The sequence below is a fragment of the Xenopus laevis genome, chromosome 7L (assembly GCF_017654675.1).
Source record: "Xenopus laevis strain J_2021 chromosome 7L, Xenopus_laevis_v10.1, whole genome shotgun sequence".
Lineage (NCBI taxonomy): Eukaryota > Metazoa > Chordata > Amphibia > Anura > Pipidae > Xenopus > Xenopus laevis.
In genome coordinates, this window is record NC_054383.1 from 132210883 (window position 1) to 132230364 (window position 19482).

The 19482-nt window shown below is 40.8% G+C and overlaps 2 protein-coding genes across 2 annotated transcripts; both read right to left on the reverse strand.

Moving 5' to 3' along the window:
* Positions 1–4991: 4991 nt before the first annotated feature.
* LOC108696922 (serine protease inhibitor swm-1) lies at positions 4992–9255 on the reverse strand. Its single transcript, XM_018226630.2, has 4 exons — positions 9207–9255; positions 7917–7974; positions 7574–7618; positions 4992–5431 (listed from the first exon to the last, which is right to left on the reverse strand). Exons 2-4 carry the CDS (start codon positions 7960–7962, stop codon positions 5073–5075), a joined length of 450 nt encoding a protein of 149 aa, XP_018082119.1. The 5' UTR covers positions 7963–7974; positions 9207–9255; the 3' UTR covers positions 4992–5072.
* A 4836-nt stretch (positions 9256–14091) lies between these two features.
* On the reverse strand, positions 14092–17580 carry LOC108696925 (serine protease inhibitor swm-1). Its single transcript, XM_018226632.2, has 4 exons — positions 17529–17580; positions 16574–16631; positions 16240–16284; positions 14092–14514 (listed from the first exon to the last, which is right to left on the reverse strand). Exons 2-4 carry the CDS (start codon positions 16617–16619, stop codon positions 14162–14164), a joined length of 444 nt encoding a protein of 147 aa, XP_018082121.1. The 5' UTR covers positions 16620–16631; positions 17529–17580; the 3' UTR covers positions 14092–14161.
* Positions 17581–19482: the final 1902 nt, after the last annotated feature.

Sequence of the window (19482 nt, forward strand, 5' to 3'; positions counted from 1 at the left end):
CTTTTCATTAATACTTGCAGACAAAGTATGATATGGGGTGTCCACCCATGGGACATTGACGCAGTTTAGGATGGTGCATTACAATAAGTGAAAACCAGTGCTGAACTGTGCCAATTGGGTGCCGGCAACATTTACCATGCTCCTGATGTATCCAATTTTCTGGTTTGAAGTATATTATATATGGGACATGAGATCATCTAATCCTGCCTTTAATTTCAAAAACTTTGCACTGTACTTGATACACTGCTGACTAGGGCTGGGAAGATTCCTCTGCTTTTCCTTTGCATGCTTATAAACTACTGCACAATAACAAGAGATGCCATCTTAGGTTTTAGGCCAAGCCCACTATTTTGAGTGACAGATACTCAGTGTCGGACTGGCCCACCAGGATACCGGGAAAACTCCCGGTGGGCCAGGGTGTCAGTGGGCCTCTTGCCTCTAACTATTTGGCCTATTTCATGGTCATTAAATATTTCTTTATGGAAACAAAGAGACTTAATATAGGAAGAATAGACTATAGTATGTAGAGAAAAGATACTATGAGAATAAAGAGGTTGAGTGAGGAGAGGGGGTATAAAAGTTTGGAAAGTGGGCCCTCAGCCTAAGGTTTTCTGGTTGGCCTTTGGTATCCCAGTCCGACACTGCAGATACTGTATGACTTAAAGGGCAAGTAAAGTCTAAAATAGAAAAAGGCTAGAAATGCTGTATTTCGTATACTAAACATAAATTGGAATTTACTGCACCACAAGCCTAATCAAACAAAGGATTTATGCTTTCCAAGTTCTTGTAACTTTGTTAAACATCTTTGCAAGACTAAGACTGTGCACATGCTCAGTGTGGTCTGGGCTGCTTAGGGACCATCATAAATTATCAAAACATCACAAGTCAAATAATATCTGACAGAAGCCAATACAACAAGACTGATTAATAATCAGAATAAGCAGACTGCACTGAGTTCTGTGTTGTCTAATGTGGATTGTTTAATACAAACTTTCTCCAACTCTGCAGAACCAGTGGCTGTAGCAAAATAATCCTCCAAATAGAATTCCAGTTTATCTGTTTAAATCTGGCTCCCTGCATCTGGGGTTTAAACAGTAAAGGGGCTCCCCCTGCTGTTCATAAGTATGATTGTTTCTCTGCACAGCAGTTAGGGACTGTCTGACAATTCCTATCCACAGCAGTAAATGAAGGGAGAATTTCACTGCATACAGTCAGGTTTCTTATAAAAATGGTACACATTTTTTAATTAAAGTATATCGGAGATAGGTTTCTTTTTCATTAAAGAAAGTAAAAATGGGATTTTATTTTTTTGTCTTTACATGCCCTTAAATAATGGGGTGGTATTTAGTTAATATCTAAGCCTGGGCTGTCCAACTAGTGGCCCATGGTCTGCATCCAGCCTACCTTGTGTGGCCCTCCATTAAATCTTAGAGAAAAAGAAGTTAATGTCCAGAAATGCAGTAAAGCAAGGGTTACACTTGACTCTAACATGTAAGGCAGGGCCTTCACTAAATGGAAGTACTGAAGGAAAGATGTAGTTGATCTACAAATAACAAATGCTACTGTGTATAAAAGTAAACATAAAGAACTCCAGGAGGTTCTTGGAATTAACAAAAGGAACAATTTATTAACAAAAAAGAAATGGATCAGCAAATTCACAAGGTAAGGTAATAGCAGTTGATATAATGCCAGGACATTCAGTTAGGCTAGCTAAGGTGCACCTCCAGGTAAGAATGCCCCATTGTGGTCCGGATCCCATACAGTGGAAGATCAGGGAGAGTAAATTTAAGCCTGATTCCGTATACAACTGTTCTCCCTTCACTTTACGCAGACTCACAGCCTAGAGGTGAGCTACTCCCTGCTACAAATCCTTGTTGGAGCACAGGCTGATTGTTCTATGTATCCTCACTATTTTACTCTCCATGAGAGTATCATGTAATGATCTGACCTGTCACTCACTGGCCTCATTCTTGGGGTCTCTTCTCCCTGACTTACTAGAGGTACAGATCCCTCTAAGGCAGAACAGCTTTATTGGGCTTTGTTGTACCCTGGAACAAATGCATCTAGGTCAACAACCAAAATCCAAAGAGGAAGATCCAGAACTAAACAGACACTGTGTTAAAGTGTGGTAGATTTCATTTAATCAATATTTTGCATTTGGCTCCAAAATCCACCACGACTGCCTGAACTTGAGCAGAAGTAATGATTCCGGGTGCAGGCAGAGCAGCAGAAGAGGAGCAGAGGGACAGCAGATTCTGAGCCTGCATTTCTCCATAGGTCAAGATCCATGTAGTGTGGCCCTAGCCATACACTGCTGCCCTATTCTTCCTGTGTGTGTCATACTCTGCCTGTCCTATGCTCCCTGTGTGAGCGTTAGTCTGTCTGCCCTATGCTCCCTGTGTGTGCCATACTCTGCCTGTCCTATATTCCCTGTGTGTGACATACGTTGCCTGCCCTATGCTCCCTGTGTGTGCCATACTCTCCCTGTGTGTGCCATATTCTGCCTGCCCTATGCTCCCCGTGTGTGCCATACTCTGTCTGCACTTTTCTCCCTGTGTGTGCCATACTCTGCCTGCCCTATGTTCCCTGTGTGTGCCATACTCTGCCTGCCCTATGTTCCCTGTGTGTGCCATACTCTGCCTGCCCTATGCTCCCTGTGTGTGCCATACTCTGCCTGCCCTATGCTCCCTGTGTGTGCCATACTCTGCCTGCCCTATGTTCCCTGTGTGTGCCATACTCTGCCTGCCCTATGCTCCCTGTGTGTGCCATACTCTGCCTGCCCTATGTTCCCTGTGTGTGCCATACTCTGCCTGCCCTATGCTCCCTGTGTGTGCCATACTCTGCCTGTCCTATGCTCCCTGTGTGTGCCATACTCTCCCTGTGTGTGCCATATTCTGCGTGTCCTATGCTCCCTGTTTGTGCCATACTCTGCCTGCCCTATTCTCCCTGTGTGTGTCATACTCTGCCTGCCCTATGCTCCCTGTTTGTGCCATACTCTGCCTGCCCTAGTCTCCCTGTATGTGTCATACAGTAAGTTGCCTGTGGTAGGTGAACCTGGTTGGGGGGGTATAATTTCAAAATGCTAATTAGGGTATCCCCAAGATGTTTAATCATGTGCTAGGATTTGCTGTGTTATCCATATGGGAGGAAGATTCATATTGATTTAAGGGGTATGTCTTAATATAGTTGTATAAACTTGTTTCACATATGAGTGATATCCCTGCAGTGAGCACCAACCTTTTGGTTGTTTTGTTGTGCTACCACCATTAATGTGGGCATTGTCTTAACATTTCTTGTAATAACGTAGGTATGATTTAAATTGCATGTGGTTTTAAAAAATGGAGTGGTCAAGAATGGCTTTCATTATCGGCCTTCCACCACATGGGTCAGAAAAATTCCAGCCTCAGTAAAACAAAAGTTGGACAGCACCAGAACGGGAGAAAACCTGGTGGGCCCCTGGCCCATATGGGTTACACAAGGCCATACCTGCTATTGGCACCACCTTCCTACCTCTCAGCCATAGGCGTCAGAACCGGGGGGGGGGCACAGGGTCTATGCCCCCCCCCCAGAATTTTCCTCATCCAGTTTCGTAGATTTTTTAATTTTTTTTACAAACATTTTTTTCAATTTTTTTGCCTTTTTTGTGTCTGCTGGTGCGCTTGCAGCAGGGAGGGATCCTGGAAGAGGAGACAGTGGCGGTCAGGTGAGCAGGATTTGCGGCTCGGGAGGGGGGCCAGTGGGTGGGAGGGAGGCAGCACCGGTGGGCCCAGACCCCCCCCCAGTCCAACACTGGCCCAGCCCAGAATCAACCGTTATGTTTTGGAGAAGCATGGCGGTGGCATGTCACACACTGCTGCATTTCAGACTCCTGAGAATCCTCCTGATCTCCTGATCTGTGGCCAACTGGGATTCCACCTCTCCACCAGGCACCCCCGTGAATCGTCCTAGGTGAGGGTGAGTGGTCTCTTCTCCGGCTATGGGCAGTGTGAGATATGCATACATGTAGTAGTTGCCTCTTTGCCATCCTGCTATGGGTTCCTGGGGGGTAATTTATACATGGAATAATTACCCCTTTGCCATCCTACTATGGGTTCCTGGGGGTACATGGAATTGCCCCTTTGCCATCCTGCTATGGGTTCCTGGGGGGTAATTTATACATGGAATAATTGCCCCTTTGCCATCCTACTACGGGTTCTTGGGGGTACATGGAATTGCCACAATTGCTACCACCATTAATGTGGGCATTGTCTTAACATTTCTTGTGATAGCGTAGGTGTGGTTTAAATTGCATGTGGTTTTAAAAAAGGGAGTGGTCAAAAATAGCTTTCATTATCGGCCCTCACCACATGGAGCCTCAGTAACACAAAAGTTGGACAGCACCTGGATCTGACTGGTCTCGGCCCTTGTGGGCAAAACCATTCTATATCTGCTATTGGCACCACCCCCTTACCTCCCAGCATTCGGTCACGGCCACTAGCAGGAAAAATGGTAGGCATGGGGGGGTGAGGGGCCATACAGAAATAGGTAATGACCATGAAATAGGCCAAATAGTTAAAAGCAAGAGTTTTCCTGGTATCCAGATGGGCCAGTCCGACACCCATTTTTCTTTTAACTTTGCCGACTGCATAGGAGGTTATAAATGACCCCTCATATCTGATTCAGTCACAGCACATGGGACTCAGTTCCCAAAAACTGCTATTGGCAACTCTTATTACCCTCCAATTTGAGCCTGTTCGCAACCACTTAGGTTGAGCTCTGTAATATATGGACTTATATGTTTACCTTTTCTATCAATCATAAAAAAGGAAATAAAAAATGTTAATCCTAATATTTACGCTTTCCTCCATTGTGAAGTCACTATATTCAAAAGTAACAGTTTTCTAATATTTACTCAGTTTAATATGCAGAAGATTGAATATTAATCCCATTAAGCGGACTAATAATATAGGTAATAATATAATAATATAACTGTGCAACTGCAGCCAATCATCTCTATTTGCAGTTGACTGAATGTTTATTTTATTCATTTCCAGGAAATTGACCGGTTAAAAGGGACAGATGATTTAATTCATTTAAGGGCACTGGTTGACTTTGATACAACGTGGAACTTGCTCATCGGAGAGGATGTAGCCGTCATTGCAAACACAGCGGGGTATGCAGAATTCCGAGGGCACCTGATCCGGGTTTCTATAAAAACAAGTCTCCCGATGAAACCTGTTGCAGGGCTTGAATGTCATGTTCTCAGGGCAGGAGACTTCACAAGAAGAGGGGCGGACGCAGGTGTTGGAGTTTTTGGATTGGAAGACGAAGCCTTCTTTGCAGTCGCACCCCAGCTTACATATCTCAATGCAGCCTTCACTGGTGCTGTTTAGATTGTCACAGTTACTGTAGCAAATCCGCTTGCAGCCGTATACCATGTCCTGTGGACACACTAGAGAAAAAGTTACAATTAATGATGTATCAATGATGATAAAAACACATTTATACCATGGACTAGTATTTTTGTGAGCTGGGATGGGATGTATTGAAATGTCAGATATGTTTTAAAGGACTAATAACTGAATTATGCAGCTGTTGCACTATGGGATAGGTAAGGATTATATTGTGACAATTTAGGGACATGCTCACGACATTAAGGAGGTTATTTACAATGCTCCATTCTGGCTTTTGTTGCAAAACTCACATTTTTTGGATTTTTTTAAAAAAACTCGAATTTTTCGAGATTTATTAAAGTTCAATGCAGTAAAAAGTAAGAATCCAAAAATCCGGCATCTCAGACCTGCCGAGGTAGCATATATTGTAAGTCAACGGGAGAGTTCCCTATCCTATTTTGACGTTTCTGTGGTCTGCGCTGGAATTAGTCTGAAAATCTGACCTTTTCGGACAAAAATAAGAAAAATTCAAGCTTATCTTGAAAAAGCCAAAAAAAATCAAGCAATTCTGGGAAAAACAGTACGATTCAGGTTTTCACTCAAGTTTTTACCTGAACCGATTAAATCAAGCTTTTTAAATAATAAAAGGTCCAATTGTAGATTGCAGTTTGGTCTGATTTTTTTTTTTATTTAAATAATCAGAAAAATTTGGTTTTTGATTAATAAACCCCTAATACTCAAAAGCTTTACTTTTGCTATTTCAGCACAGGGCCAATTTATGATGGACGCAATATTGATGCATTTTTATTAAGGAACTTGCATCCAAATACAATCCTGGACTTCCTTATTGTTGCCAATGCATCCACCCTACATTGGACTGTTATAGTAATGAGCTGAATGCACTACTGTACTAATAACTTATAAAACGTAACCATTGATTTTATGCTATTGGAACGCGCCCCTCTCTTTATGTTTATTGCATCCATACTGTCTCTTCTTACAAATGTTGTACAACTAGACCTGGTGGTAACTGTATGAGTCAATAGGCACAAGACTAATGCCCAGTAGACTGGATACTACTGGATATATAACTCAAAGCCTCCTAGCAAACCCAATTAATGAAGACTTTATTGTTTATTGTGCAAGACTCTCTGGCACCCATTTATTAAATCATACTGTACCTGAGAAGTACCGTAGAAGTACTGTAGTTCCACTACACCCTATACCTGATGATTGAGAGCCGCATGTAAGATTTATTGGTAAAGCTGATAGTCTCTTGAGCAACAGGTGACTCCATTTAGCTATAGCTTTTGCTTCCCATTATAGTGGTAGCAGTGGAGATAATGTGACCTTTGCATGCAGAAAGTGCTTCTCTAGTCTAGTTGTAAAATGTTCAATATGTGGTTTAAATGAGAACCAATTGACAACCTAGAGATAAGTTATGCCGCGGTAGTGGGGTAGGTAGGCATGCACTGTATATTTCCCATATTCTGCACTGAAATCCATTTCTCAAAAGAGCAAACAGATTTTTTAATATTTCATTTTGAAATCTGACATGGGGCTAGACATATTGTCAATTTCCCAGCTGCCCCAAGTCATGTGACTTGTGCTCTGATAAACTTCAATCACTTTTTACTGCTGTACTGCAAGTTGGAGTGATATCAACCCCCTCCCTTTTTTCCCCCAGCAGCCAAACAAAAGAACAATGGGAAGGTAACCAGATAACAGCTCCCTAACACAAGATAACAGCTGCCTGGAACATCTAAGAACAGCACTCAATAGTAAAAATCCATGTCCCACTGAGACACATTCAGTTACATTGAGAAGGGAAAACTGCAGCCTGCCAGAAAGCATTTCTCTCCTAAAGTGCAGGCACAAGTCACATGACCAGGGGCAGCTGGGAAATTGACAAAATGTCTAGCCCCATGTCAGATTTCAAAATTGAACATAAAAAAATCAGTTTGTTCTTTTGAGAAATGGATTTCAGTGCAGAATTCTGCTGGAGTAGCACTATTAACTGATGTGTTTTGAAAAAAACATGTTTTCTGATGACAGGATCATCATCATCATCATCATTTATTTATATAGCGCTGTCAAGATACGCAGTGCTTACCCTTTAAAGAGAAATATTCTCATATTGGGAAACACGATTCTCTTTCTCTCTTTTTCTCAACAACCAAGTCATATTCAAATCAACTTACTTGAGTCATCAGACTGACTCCAATCAACGGCCACGAAAATCAGAGCTATAAAACAAGACAAAAAAAGAATGTAATCATCTTTCCATTACAAAGTGTTGAATATTAAAGACCTAAAAGGTTTGTAACCTAGACCGTTGCTCAACGACATCAATGTTCTACAAGGCATGTTTCCTATAGTATGATAGAGATCAGGGAAACTATTCAACACATTTTGGTGATTTAGGGTTAGTGAATGGGTTTGAAAGAAAGTCAACACACCCTTTACCTAAATAAACAGCTAGAATTGCACAGTGATTGTTTACACTGCTGTCACAATTGGATATATATCATGTGTGGTACTTACCCAGCACCAACAGGTTTGTCCAGGAATACTTGTTCCAGAATTCCATCTTGAATTTCACCTGTAGAGAAGGACAGGGCAAAAGAAAGATGATCCATATTCTTTCAGTCAGGAATAAGTCATGAAAAAGTGAAATGAATTTATATTCTGGGACCAATTGGTCTTGTATCAAGCATTTTAAATATAATATTCAGAGCAAGCTCACCAAATTTCGTTGTTGGCTTCTTCCACAGGTATTCTGTGTATAATACCCAATAGTTCAATGCATTCAGTAGTTTGTGGAACAAATCCAGGGCAGCAACTTGTCTGCAAAGTTCTTTATTGGGAAGCTGAGTTACACAACATGTTTCGGGCCTACGCCCTTTATCAAGCATTTTATACTAAAATTGACCACTCTTGATGGAGTTCTCAGCCAGTATCTATACAAATGGACTTCATACTGATCATCTTTGGATTTAGAAAACCAAGTTCTTTTCCTTAGGGGCTATGGTGTGTTAGGGATAAAGTATGATTAAAAGAACATATCAAGCTACCAAATATTAAATATGGGTTTTAAACAATATTCAGTAACATTATTAAATTGGGTACCAACATTGTGACCCCAGCAGTCTCCCAAGATCCCATAGGTTTTGGCCTGACGAAGGGGCCTGTTTGCTCAGAAAACTTGCAATTACTTTTTAAGTTACTTTTTAAGTTAGCCAATAAAATGTATCACCAAACTTTACTTTGTCTGCATTGTTTCAATGGCTAACATGGTGCAACATCTTAAGACTCCATAGGAAATTTCATTTAAATTTATCAGGTACAGTTTTGAATCAAATTCTGGACTTTGGCTTGAACCATACCTACACTAATCCACTGAGATACTGGGGGTTTTTCAGAGTTGGTGTGGGTCAGTTGATTTGGTGTTTATGTTTTCTCTGCCTGCTGCACTCTCAACTCTGCCTACCTCATTAAACTCCAGTGTTACCAATGAATTAATTTAGGGTCTTTATAAGCTTGCTCTAGAAACTCCTAGTGCTTGATCATTGACACTCCAAAGCCAGATCCAGCCTTTTATTTGTTGTTTCTGCTTGTCGCCTGTTTTGCCCCTGCCTTGATTCCTGTTCTTGGTTCCAGGTCCTGAGCTCCTGTTCTTTGCCATGCTCCTATGCCCTTGTTCCTGATCTTTGCCTGTCTATAGACACATAGGCTTCTACCTGCCAGCCACTCACCTGTGGCCAAACCTGACAAAATTAGGTGCATTACAAATATAAGTAATGTCCACAGTTAGGGATATAGGTCTATATGTACCTGTTTCAGGATCTTGTTGCTCCAAACTCCCGTCTCTGAGTGAGAAGCTGCTGCCTAACAACAACATTTTATAGGCCACTAACTCATTAAAAAAAACTGGTGATTGTTTTGTAAACTCTGATTTCCCAATCTGGTTTTCTTACTGGAAGTGAATCAATTAAAGTTAAATATATGCAGCATTTACTGGTTTGTACAAATTATAAAGTAATTCAACAGGTTTAATTCCTGTTGGGACATGATGGTTATGAGTTCTATAAGGTACAGTACTTTTATGGTGGTGACATTCGGTTTTAATTACTCCACTTAAAAATGTAATAGTGTATGCACATCAGTTTTGTATCAAACACACCTATACATTGTGTAACAAAACAGAAAGTCTGGAACCCTATGAAATTTAAATTATACACAGTAAATAGGTATTTTGGAAGCCATATAGTCGGTTTCTGGTGCAGAAACTTGGCCAGTTTATTTTTTACCTAGAAACCTACTGAAGTTTCAACTGCAAAAAATTTAATTTCTTAGTACAAAACAAATGAAGTTTATCTTGCATTGGTTTCTGTATTCCGTTCTGTTGCTTACATTGTGTCTTTATGTTTACCTATCACTACAGCTATGGGATACTTTTTTGGGGAGCCTGTTACCCAGAAAGCTCCAAATTATGCATTGGCCATCTCCCATAGACTCCTTTTTATCCAAATAATTGAAATTTTTAAAAATTAATCAGGTGGGTCAGAGTCTTTCTTCCAAGGCTCAGAAAGGATCTTGAGCAGTTCCAGGTTCCATATTCTCCTCCACCTTTATTAGCTGATTTATTCCTTTTCACAATTATAAAACCTCTCCACTCTATCCATGGAAATGTGATAGCATGGCACAAATATTCCAGAACCAGTAAGTCCAAAATTGATGTTCTTCAGCTGTTGGAGTCTTTAAGGGGGTGCGGGAGGTTGTGAGAGACATAGGTTGAAATTATAATTTCCACAGGCAAGTTAGTAAAGAGGACTGATTAACCAGATGAAAGGGTTAGCAGCAGTAGGACAGATCATAGGTATATAGCCCTGCTGGAATATCTTGGATGATTGCTGGAGAGATCCATCAATTACAACTATAGCTATGACTTGGTTCCTACACTGAAGGGCTATAGTAGCAGAGGAAAGATAGCTAAGAAGCTGTATGATCTACTGAAGAGAAATTATGTGGATAAGTTTCTGGTGAAATGGTCCTCAAAAGTGGCAGTCATGGGGTTAAATACTACATAACACCACCAAAAACTCAGGAGCCCCAGATTCTGTGGAAGGTGCTATACTAACTGCCAGTGGCGTATCTAGATGTTTCCCACAGCAAATTAAATTAAGAGCCCCCAACATATCCAGAGGTTGTTCTATTTTATCAATATATGTTGAAAATTATTTTTATTTGGGCCTCCTGGGGCCTCCAATACCTCCTGGGCCGCCCTGCAGCCACAGGGCCGGCTTCCTTTGTAGTTACGACCCTGGTAACTGCCATGAGCACTGCATATTAAATGTACTGCTACTGTTCTGCACTGATATATCCATTCTGTCCAAACTATCTCTTGAGTGCTAGTTTCTCCCCTGGGTCTAGTGAATGTTACTCTACTGTTAATGGGTTACAGAAGAGGACCCTGACAGAAAAAAAACCCAGTGTTTTGAATTCACTGGGGGTTGTTTACATATTCTGTTTTCCTTAGGCATTCTCATTGGTTTATTCTCCACTTCTTCAGAGAACTATGGAGTACAGTGGGAATTTTTTTTGGTGGGTTAAGATCTCCATTAAACCATGTCTAAGAAATTGTAAATTGTATTAATTACGGTGGGATAGCACAATTCTCAATGTCAATATAAAATGTCATAAAACTTGAATCAGTCTTTGTGTGACAAAGCTCATTTCTTGGAATTTGGTAATCTTAGAAAGATTAGAACTAGAGCAAGAGTTGACGAACTTTATCTACTCAAGAAGGTCCAACTTGTGGCCAGATTCCCCTTTCAGGTCAAACTTATGGTCAGAGCCCTTCTTAACCGTATCAAATGGGTACAGCCATAGGAGAATTTTGGTGCATCTATCATTTAGTCATTGTTCGAAGAATATCAGCAGAAAATATATCATCACCCCAGTTTTAACCTTGTTGTAACCCCTAGTTCAAGCTGTCCCTCAGGATGAAATGTAGCATAAACATAGTTACATGCTAAATTAGTGACTTTATCATATAAAATTAACAAAATAGTACTGTGCCTTGTCTCAACCACATCCACTGCCACTCTTGCATTTATGAACCTACACTTTTCTAGTGCAAGATGTTATTAGGTATTCAGTAAATTGCATTGTGTGTATTTTACTATCAAATAATAAAACACAAATACCATCAACCTCCTGCTGTGAAATCCATTAACTCCTGGCAACAATGAGATTGTGTGTGTTATTTGGAGCATCATGATTTAGACGCAGACGTAATGGAACAAACACAAAAGAACTGATAAACACGGACCAAGTTTGCAATAATCAAAGGCAGTAGATCAACAACTGGTGTTTAACAGGCAACTGCAGGTTGAACAATAAAAGCAACATTTCACTGGTTGCTATGGGTTACTGAATAGATGCAGATTTGCACAGTGTTTATAAATGACCCCCTGTGTGTTTCATGTTCAGGTTACAGAAAAGATACCACCTTATGTGTGATTGCAGCCTGAATCTGGACAAAAGCCCCAAATAGCATGGCTAGAAGAAGTATAATAAAATGCAAATTAAACCAGTGATCAAATACATCATTAAAGGGGTGGTTGTAACGAAGTCTCACCCTGGTGGTCTAGTGGGGGGACAGCAGGGACGCCTGCGGCCCCCTCGGCGTGCACACCCGCCATGCCGCACTGCTCCTCTTCTTGCGCCGGCTCTTTCTTAATGCGCGCGCGCATGCACACTTCCGGATTTAAAGGCGCATGCGCACTGGCGTAATGACGTCAGCGCGCAATGGTGCCAAATTTAAAAGTATTAAAGGGGCATTCCCACTGTTTGTCATTGCCCGTGATAGGATTGAATTTCCTGGTGCTCCTGAGCCTTGTGCTAATCTGTCTGTTATCTTCTGAACCTGTTTTGACCCCTGCCTGGCTATTTTGACTATTCTTACTTCTGGATCCTGACCTTTGCCTGCTTTCGACAACGCTTCTGTTTAACCCCTTGTTTGATCACCCGGTTTTGACCCTTTGCTTGTTTGACAATCCTTGCTATCCGCCTGCCTTGACCCAGCCTGCCTGACTACGATTTTGCCTAATCCTTTGTACCGTGACCTTCGACCCCCTTTGCTAGCCAGAACATTTCACCTTGTACCCCTTGTTAAGTCCAGGTGGCACCCAAGTAAGCTGAGGGCTCCTCCCGAAGCCCAACGGTGGTCACACTACTGGTGAAGCCGAGCCGAGACCAGGGTACTTGGCACTTGTTCTGGTATTGGGTGCCGGCCGTGACAGTGGTTCACTTTTAAGTTAACTTTTAGTATGTTATTGAATGGCTAATTCAATTTTTCCCTTGGTCTTCATTATTAACACTTCTTTCCAGTTTTCAAATTGGGGTCACTGACCCCAGCAAATCTGGGATTTGTTGTGTTATCTAATATGGGAGGAGGAGTCACATGGATTTAAGGGGTATGTATGTCTTAATATAGTTGAATAAACTTGTTTCACATATGAGTGATGAGTGATATCCCTGCAGTGAGCACCAACCTTTTGGTTTTTTTGGTGTGCTACCACCATTAATGTGGGCATCTTCTTAACATTTCTTGTGATAACGTAGGTGTCATTTAAATTGCATGTGGTTTTAAAAAAGGGAGTGGTCAAGAATGGCTTTCATTATTGGCCTTCCACCACATGGGACAGAAAAATTCCAGCCTCAGTAACACAGCAGCATAGTCAGGAGAACGGGACAAAACCTGGTGGGCATCTGGTGACACCAGCCCATATCTGCTATTAGCACCACCTTTCTTCCTCCCAGCCCTCGGTCATGGCCACTAGCAGGAAACATGGTAGGCGCGGGGGGCCTGAGGGGGGTTGCAGCTGGGGCAGGGAGGGAGGCCTGAGGTTTATAATGTATCTTTGCTGTTGTGGTGGGGGGCCCAGGTGGTGTGTGGGGGCCCCCAAAGCAGCAACCCCGGTGGGGCCTGGGCACCCCAGTCGGACCCTGGACTGCACTAATCAAAGCCATTGCTTATTAACAGTGTCCTTATTATGACTCCCTATTAACCAAAGGATAATTTAGATAATCCCTTCACTCTTCCACACCTCACTTCTATTCACTTGCATCTTCCTGTGTTCTCCTCAGCCCCACCACTTCCATCTTAAACCTTCTCATTGCTTCTCAGTACAATCCCTCCATAAGGAACTCTCCCTCTTCAACACTAAAATCAAATCTTACATCTTGGAACACTAGCACCATAGGGGTAATTTCTGAAAGATAAGTGTAGAAGTGAAGAGCACCCCCTTAATGCTCATTTAGCAAAAACTTCTTCTTCCAGTTCCTGGGGAAGGTGCAGAATCATAGGGTACAAACCAACCTGTCCTTACCACCTGCGTTGTACCCAGTGTTGGTCTGGGATGCCAAGGGCTCACCAGAAAAACCTTTACCATTGACCCAATCTTAAAAGAAAATTTCTTCCTCTCTTCACTTAACCTCTTTATTCTTCTAGTCTCTGTTTTCTACATACAGGTATGGGATCCGTTATCTGGAAACTCGTTATCCAGAAAGCTCCGAATTACGGAATGGCCATCTATAATATATATAATATAATATATAATATAATATAACAATATAACTGTGCAACTGCAGCCAATCATCTCTATTTGCAGATGGAGTTGACAGAAGTGTTCGTGACATTTATTGGCTCGTACTCTATGAATGTTGATTTTATTCATTTTCAGGAAATTGACCGGTTAAAAGGGACAGATGATTTAATTCATTTAAGGGCACTGGTTGACTTTGATACAACGTCGAGCATCGGAGAGGATGTAGCCGTCATTGCAAACGCAGCGGGGCATGCAGACTTCCGAGGGCACCATTATCGTGTTTCTATTAGAACAAGTCTTGCGATAAAACCTGTTGCAGGGTTTGAATGTCATGTTCTCAGGGCAGGAGACTTGACAAGAAGAGGGGCGGACGCAGGTGTTGGAGTTTTTGGATTGAAAGACGAAGCCTTCTTTGCAGTCGCACCCCAGCTCACATATCTCAATGCAGCCTTCACTGGTGCTGTTTAGATTGTCACAGTTACTGTAGCAAATCCGCTTGCAGCCGTATACCATGTCCTGTGGACACACTAGAGAAAAAGTTACAATCAATGACGTATCAATGACGTATCAATGACGATAATAACACATTTATACCATGCGTTAGTATTTTTGGAAACTAAGATGGGACGTATTGAAATGTCAGATATGTTTTAAAGGACTAATAACTTATTGTGCAGCCATTGCACTACTGGATAGGTAAGGAATGGATTATATGGCGACAATTTTGGGACATACAACATTAAGGGGTTATTTACTAAGCTCCATTCTGTCTTTTTGTTGCAAAACTCAAATTCTCGAAATTTTCGCGATTTATTAAACTTCAACGCAGCAAAAAATCAGAATCCGAAAATCCAGCATCTCAGACCTGCCGAGGTTGTATATACTGTAAGTCAATGGCAGAGGTCCCTATCCTATTTTGATGTTTCTGTAGTTTGCGCTGGAATTGGTCTGATAATCTGACCTTTTCAGGCAAAAATACGAAATAAATCAGCGATTCAGGAATAAAAAAATAAAAGGGTTTCGGGTTTTCGCTCGTGTTTTTACCCAACCCAACTAAATCGAGCTTTTTAAATAATAAAAGGTCCAATTGTGAATTCCAGTTTGGTCTGACTTTTTTTATTTAAATAATCAGAAGAATTCAGATTTTGATAAATAAACCCCTAATACTCAAATACTTTATAATATATATATGATATATAATTTATGATGGACGCAATATAGAGCGCATATTAATGCATTTTTATTAAGGAACTTGCATCCAACAACCCTGGACTTCCTTATTGTTGCCAATGCATTCATTTTACATTGGACTGTTATATGAACGAGCTGAATGAACTACTGTACTAATAACTTATAAAACGTAACCATTGATTTTATGCTATTGGAACGCGCCCCTCTCTTTATGTGTATTGCATCCATACTGTCTCTTCTGACAAATGTTGTACAACTAGACCTGGTGGTAACTGTATGAGTCAATAGGCACAAGACTAATGCCCAGTAGGCTGGATACTAATGGATATGTCACTCAAATCCTCCTAGCAAACCCAATTAATGAAGCCTTTATTGTTAAGTGCAAGAACCCTGGCACCCATTTATTAAATAATACTGTACTGAGAAGTACTGTAGAAGTACCGTAGTTTCACTACACCCTACACCTGATGATTGAGAGCCACATGCATGATTTATTGGTAAAGCTGAGCAACAGGTGTCCCCATATAACTATAGTATTACACAAGGGAGAAAAAATATTCTGACTCATGTTTCTATTTCCTTACAGCAAAATTGACTCAATTGCATTTACTATTCTGTCTTTATACAATGGAGTTATGACAGTGGAAGAAATAAGAGTATGGCCGAGGCAGGATAAACAAGGAAAATATGGAACCAGCCTTAAAACACATTTAAAAAAAGTGGGGTAATTATATACTGCACCCCCTTATAATAAAGCCAAAGTCTTACTCCCCATTATAGTGGTACCAATGGAGGAAATGTGGCCTTTGCATGCAGAAAGTGCTACTCTAGTCTAGTTATAACATGTTCAATATATGGTTTCCATGAGAACCAATTAACAACCTAGTTGGGCAATGAACAAGAGATACATTATGTGGTGGTAGTGGGGTAGGTAGGCATGCACTGTATATTTCCCATGAATTTTATCCTTAAAAGTGCAAGAGAAATATTCTCATATTGGGAAACATGATTTTTCTTTCTCTCTTTTTCTCAACAACCATGTCACATTCAAATCAACTTACTTGAGTCGTCAGACTGAATCTGATCAACGGTCATGAAAATCAGAGCTATAAAACAAGAAAAAAAAAGAATGTAATCATCTTTCCATTACAAAGTGTTGAATTTTAAAGGCCTAAAAGTTTTGTAACCTAGACCGTTGCTCAACGACATCAATGTTCTTCAAGGCATGTTTCCTATAGTATGATAGAGATCAGGGAAACTATTCAACACATTTTGGTGATTTAGGGTTAGTGAATGGGTTTGAAAGAAATTCAACACACCCTCAACCTAAATAAACAGCTGGAATTGCACTGTGATTGTTTACACTGCTGTCACAATTGGATATATATCACTTACCCAGCACCAACAGGTTTGTCCAGGAATACTTGTTCCAGAATTCCATCTTGAATTTCAACTGTAGAGAAGGACATGGCAAAAGAAAGATGACCCATATTCTTTCAGTCAGGAGTAAGTCGTAAAAAAGTGAAATTAATTTATATTCTCGGACCCAGTGGTCTTGTATCACTCATATTATTCTAAAATTGACCACTCCTGATGAAGTTCTCAGCCAGTATCTATACAAATGGACTTCATACTGATCATCTTTGGATTTAGAAAACAAAGTTCTTTTCCTTAGGGGCTATGGTGTGTTATGAATAAATGATTCATATGATTCGTATGATTAAAAGAACACATCAAGCTACCAAATACTAAATATAGGGTTTAAACAATATTCAGGAACATTATTAAATTTGGTACCAACGCTGTGACCTCAGCCTTTCCCAAAACTCCATAGGTGATTTCATTAAAATGTATCACGAACAGTTTGGAACTAACTCTGGCTTGCACTGTACCTCCGCTAATCCACTGAGCCACATGGGTTTTTCAGAGTTGGTGAGGGTCAGTCATTTTGGTGCTTATGTTTCCTCTACCTGCTGCACTCTCAACTCCGCCTACCTCATTAACCTCCAGTGTTACCAATTTACTAATTTAGGGTCTTTATAAGCTTGCTCTCAGCAACTCCTGGTGCTTGATCATTGACACTCCAAAGCCAGATCCAGCCTGTTATTTGTTGCTTCTGCTTGTCGCCCATCTGGTCCTGTTTTGCCCCTGCCTTGATTCCTGTTCTTGGTTCCAGGACCTGAGCTCCTGTTCCTTGCCATGCTCCTATGCCCTTGTTCCTGATCTTTGCCTGCCTATAGACACAGAGGCTTCTACCTGTCATCCACTCAACTGTGGCCAAATCTGAAAAAATTAGGTGCATTACAAATATAAGTAATGTCCACAGTTAGGGATATAGGTCTATATGTACCTGTTTCAGGATCTTGTTGCTCCAAAGTTCTGTCTCTGAGTGATCAGCTGCTGTCTAACAACAACATTTTATAGGCCACTAACTCATTAAAAAAGTCCAATTAAATAACTGGTGACTGTTTTGTAACCTCTGATTTCCACATCTGTTTTCTTACTGGAAGTGAATTAATTAAAGTTAAATATATGCGGCATTTACTGGTTTGTACAAATGATAAAGTAATTCAACAGGTCTAACTGCTGTTGGGACATGATGGTTATGAGTTCTATTAGGTACAGTACTTTCATCTCGGTTTTAATTACTCCACTTAAAAATGTTTTGTATCAAACACACCTATACATTGTGTAACAAAACAGAAAGTTTGGAACCTTATGATATTTAGATTATACATATCAAATAGGTATTTTGGAAGCTATATAGTTGATATCTGGTGCAGAAACTAGGCCACTTTACCTAGAAACCTACTGCAGCTTCATCTGCAAAAAATGGAATATATTAGTGAAAAACAAATTAAGCTTATCTTGCATTGGTTTCTGTATTCCATACTGTTTGGCTTTCTTGCTTATATTGTGTCTTTTTGTTTACCTATCAGTACAGATATGGGATCTTTTATTGGGAAACCCGTCACCCAGAAAGCTCCAAATTAAGGATTGGTCATCTCCCATAGACTCCTTTTAATCCACCTGTATTAGCAGATTCATTCCTTATCACAATTATAAAATGGAAACAGGGGGGCAAGTCTCCACCTCTACATTGTTCGAAGAATATCAGCAGATAATATATCATCACCCCAGTTTTAACCTTGTTGTAACCACTAGTTCTAGATGTCCCTCAGGCTGAGCTCCCATGCCACTTCTCCAGCCCAAAAGTTTAGGAACCACTGCCCTAGTGAAAAGCTATCATTGCAAATTTGATAATATAAGGAGTCAAAACACAACCTGTATTTACTTGTAGTTCAATTGAGAAAGAAGGCTGGAGAAATTCAAGCAATGGATCATCTATATTTTTGAATTAATCGTGCTGTTCAGATGGTCACAGTTACCGTAACATGTACGTACACAACAAAAATTCATGTTGGTAGGACATGGGTTTCCTGTAAATGATAACAAAAAACGTGGAAATGGAATTTGCCTGATGTTGAATAGGAATGATTTAAAAGTTCCAACGACATTTACAAAACCATAGAACTTTCTAAGATGATCCATGACCATTTAGAAGCTACCAAACTTTAGATAAACCATTTAAAACCATGAGTTATTTCAATCATGTGACATGTTCAGAAAGAATAGTGTTTTGTTTTTTTTTTGTTTTTTTTTTATGTTACTAGTCCTTTCATTTTTAGTATGTTATTGAATGGCTAATTCTAAGCAACTTTTCCCTTGGTCCCCTTGGACCCCAACAAATTTGGGATTTGCTGTGTTATCCATATAGAAGGAGGAGTGATATGGATTTATGGGGTATGTCTTAATATAGTTGAATAAACTTGTTTCATATATGAGTGATCAGGGCTGCAATCAGGGGGGGACTGGGGGGACAGTTGTCCCGGGCCCCGTGATTTTTGGGTCTTAGGGGTGCCCAGCCGCTGTACTCACGATGTAGCCGGGCCCACACTGCTGTCAGGAAGCTGCAGAATCGTGTGGGGAGGGCGGTGCTTCTTCTACATGTCTTTCACCTCCCCAGCTTCTAGACTATTGGTAGTTTCCCTAGAGCCGCATGGTGATTGGATAAGCCTATCCAATCCCTGTGTAGAGCTACCAGGACTACTAAGCACTATAGCTCCACCCACCCTACCCGATTCTGCAGCTCACTGAGAGGGGGGGGACTTAATGTTTTTGTTTTTTTAGTTTATTGAACCCCTGGTCACCAATGATTTTTTTCTATTATATTCTACGGGCCCCTGACCACCAATTTTTTAGTCATCACTGTGTTTTTTAATTTATTGGGGGGCCCTGACCAC

Bases quoted from the DNA above. Each gene is read 5' to 3' on its own strand.
- LOC108696922 (XM_018226630.2), bottom strand. From the start codon at position 7,962: ATGGAATTCTGGAACAAGTATTCCTGGACAAACCTGTTGGTGCTGG. The intron at 7,619-7,916 runs GTAAGTACCACA...CTTGTTTTATAG, and splicing joins GACAAACCTGTTGGTGCTGG to CTCTGATTTTCGTGGCCGTT. The intron at 5,432-7,573 runs GTAAGTTGATTT...CTTTTTCTCTAG, and splicing joins GAGTCAGTCTGATGACTCAA to TGTGTCCACAGGACATGGTA.
- LOC108696925 (XM_018226632.2), bottom strand. From the start codon at position 16,619: ATGGAATTCTGGAACAAGTATTCCTGGACAAACCTGTTGGTGCTGG. The intron at 16,285-16,573 runs GTAAGTGATATA...CTTGTTTTATAG, and splicing joins GACAAACCTGTTGGTGCTGG to CTCTGATTTTCATGACCGTT. The intron at 14,515-16,239 runs GTAAGTTGATTT...CTTTTTCTCTAG, and splicing joins GATTCAGTCTGACGACTCAA to TGTGTCCACAGGACATGGTA.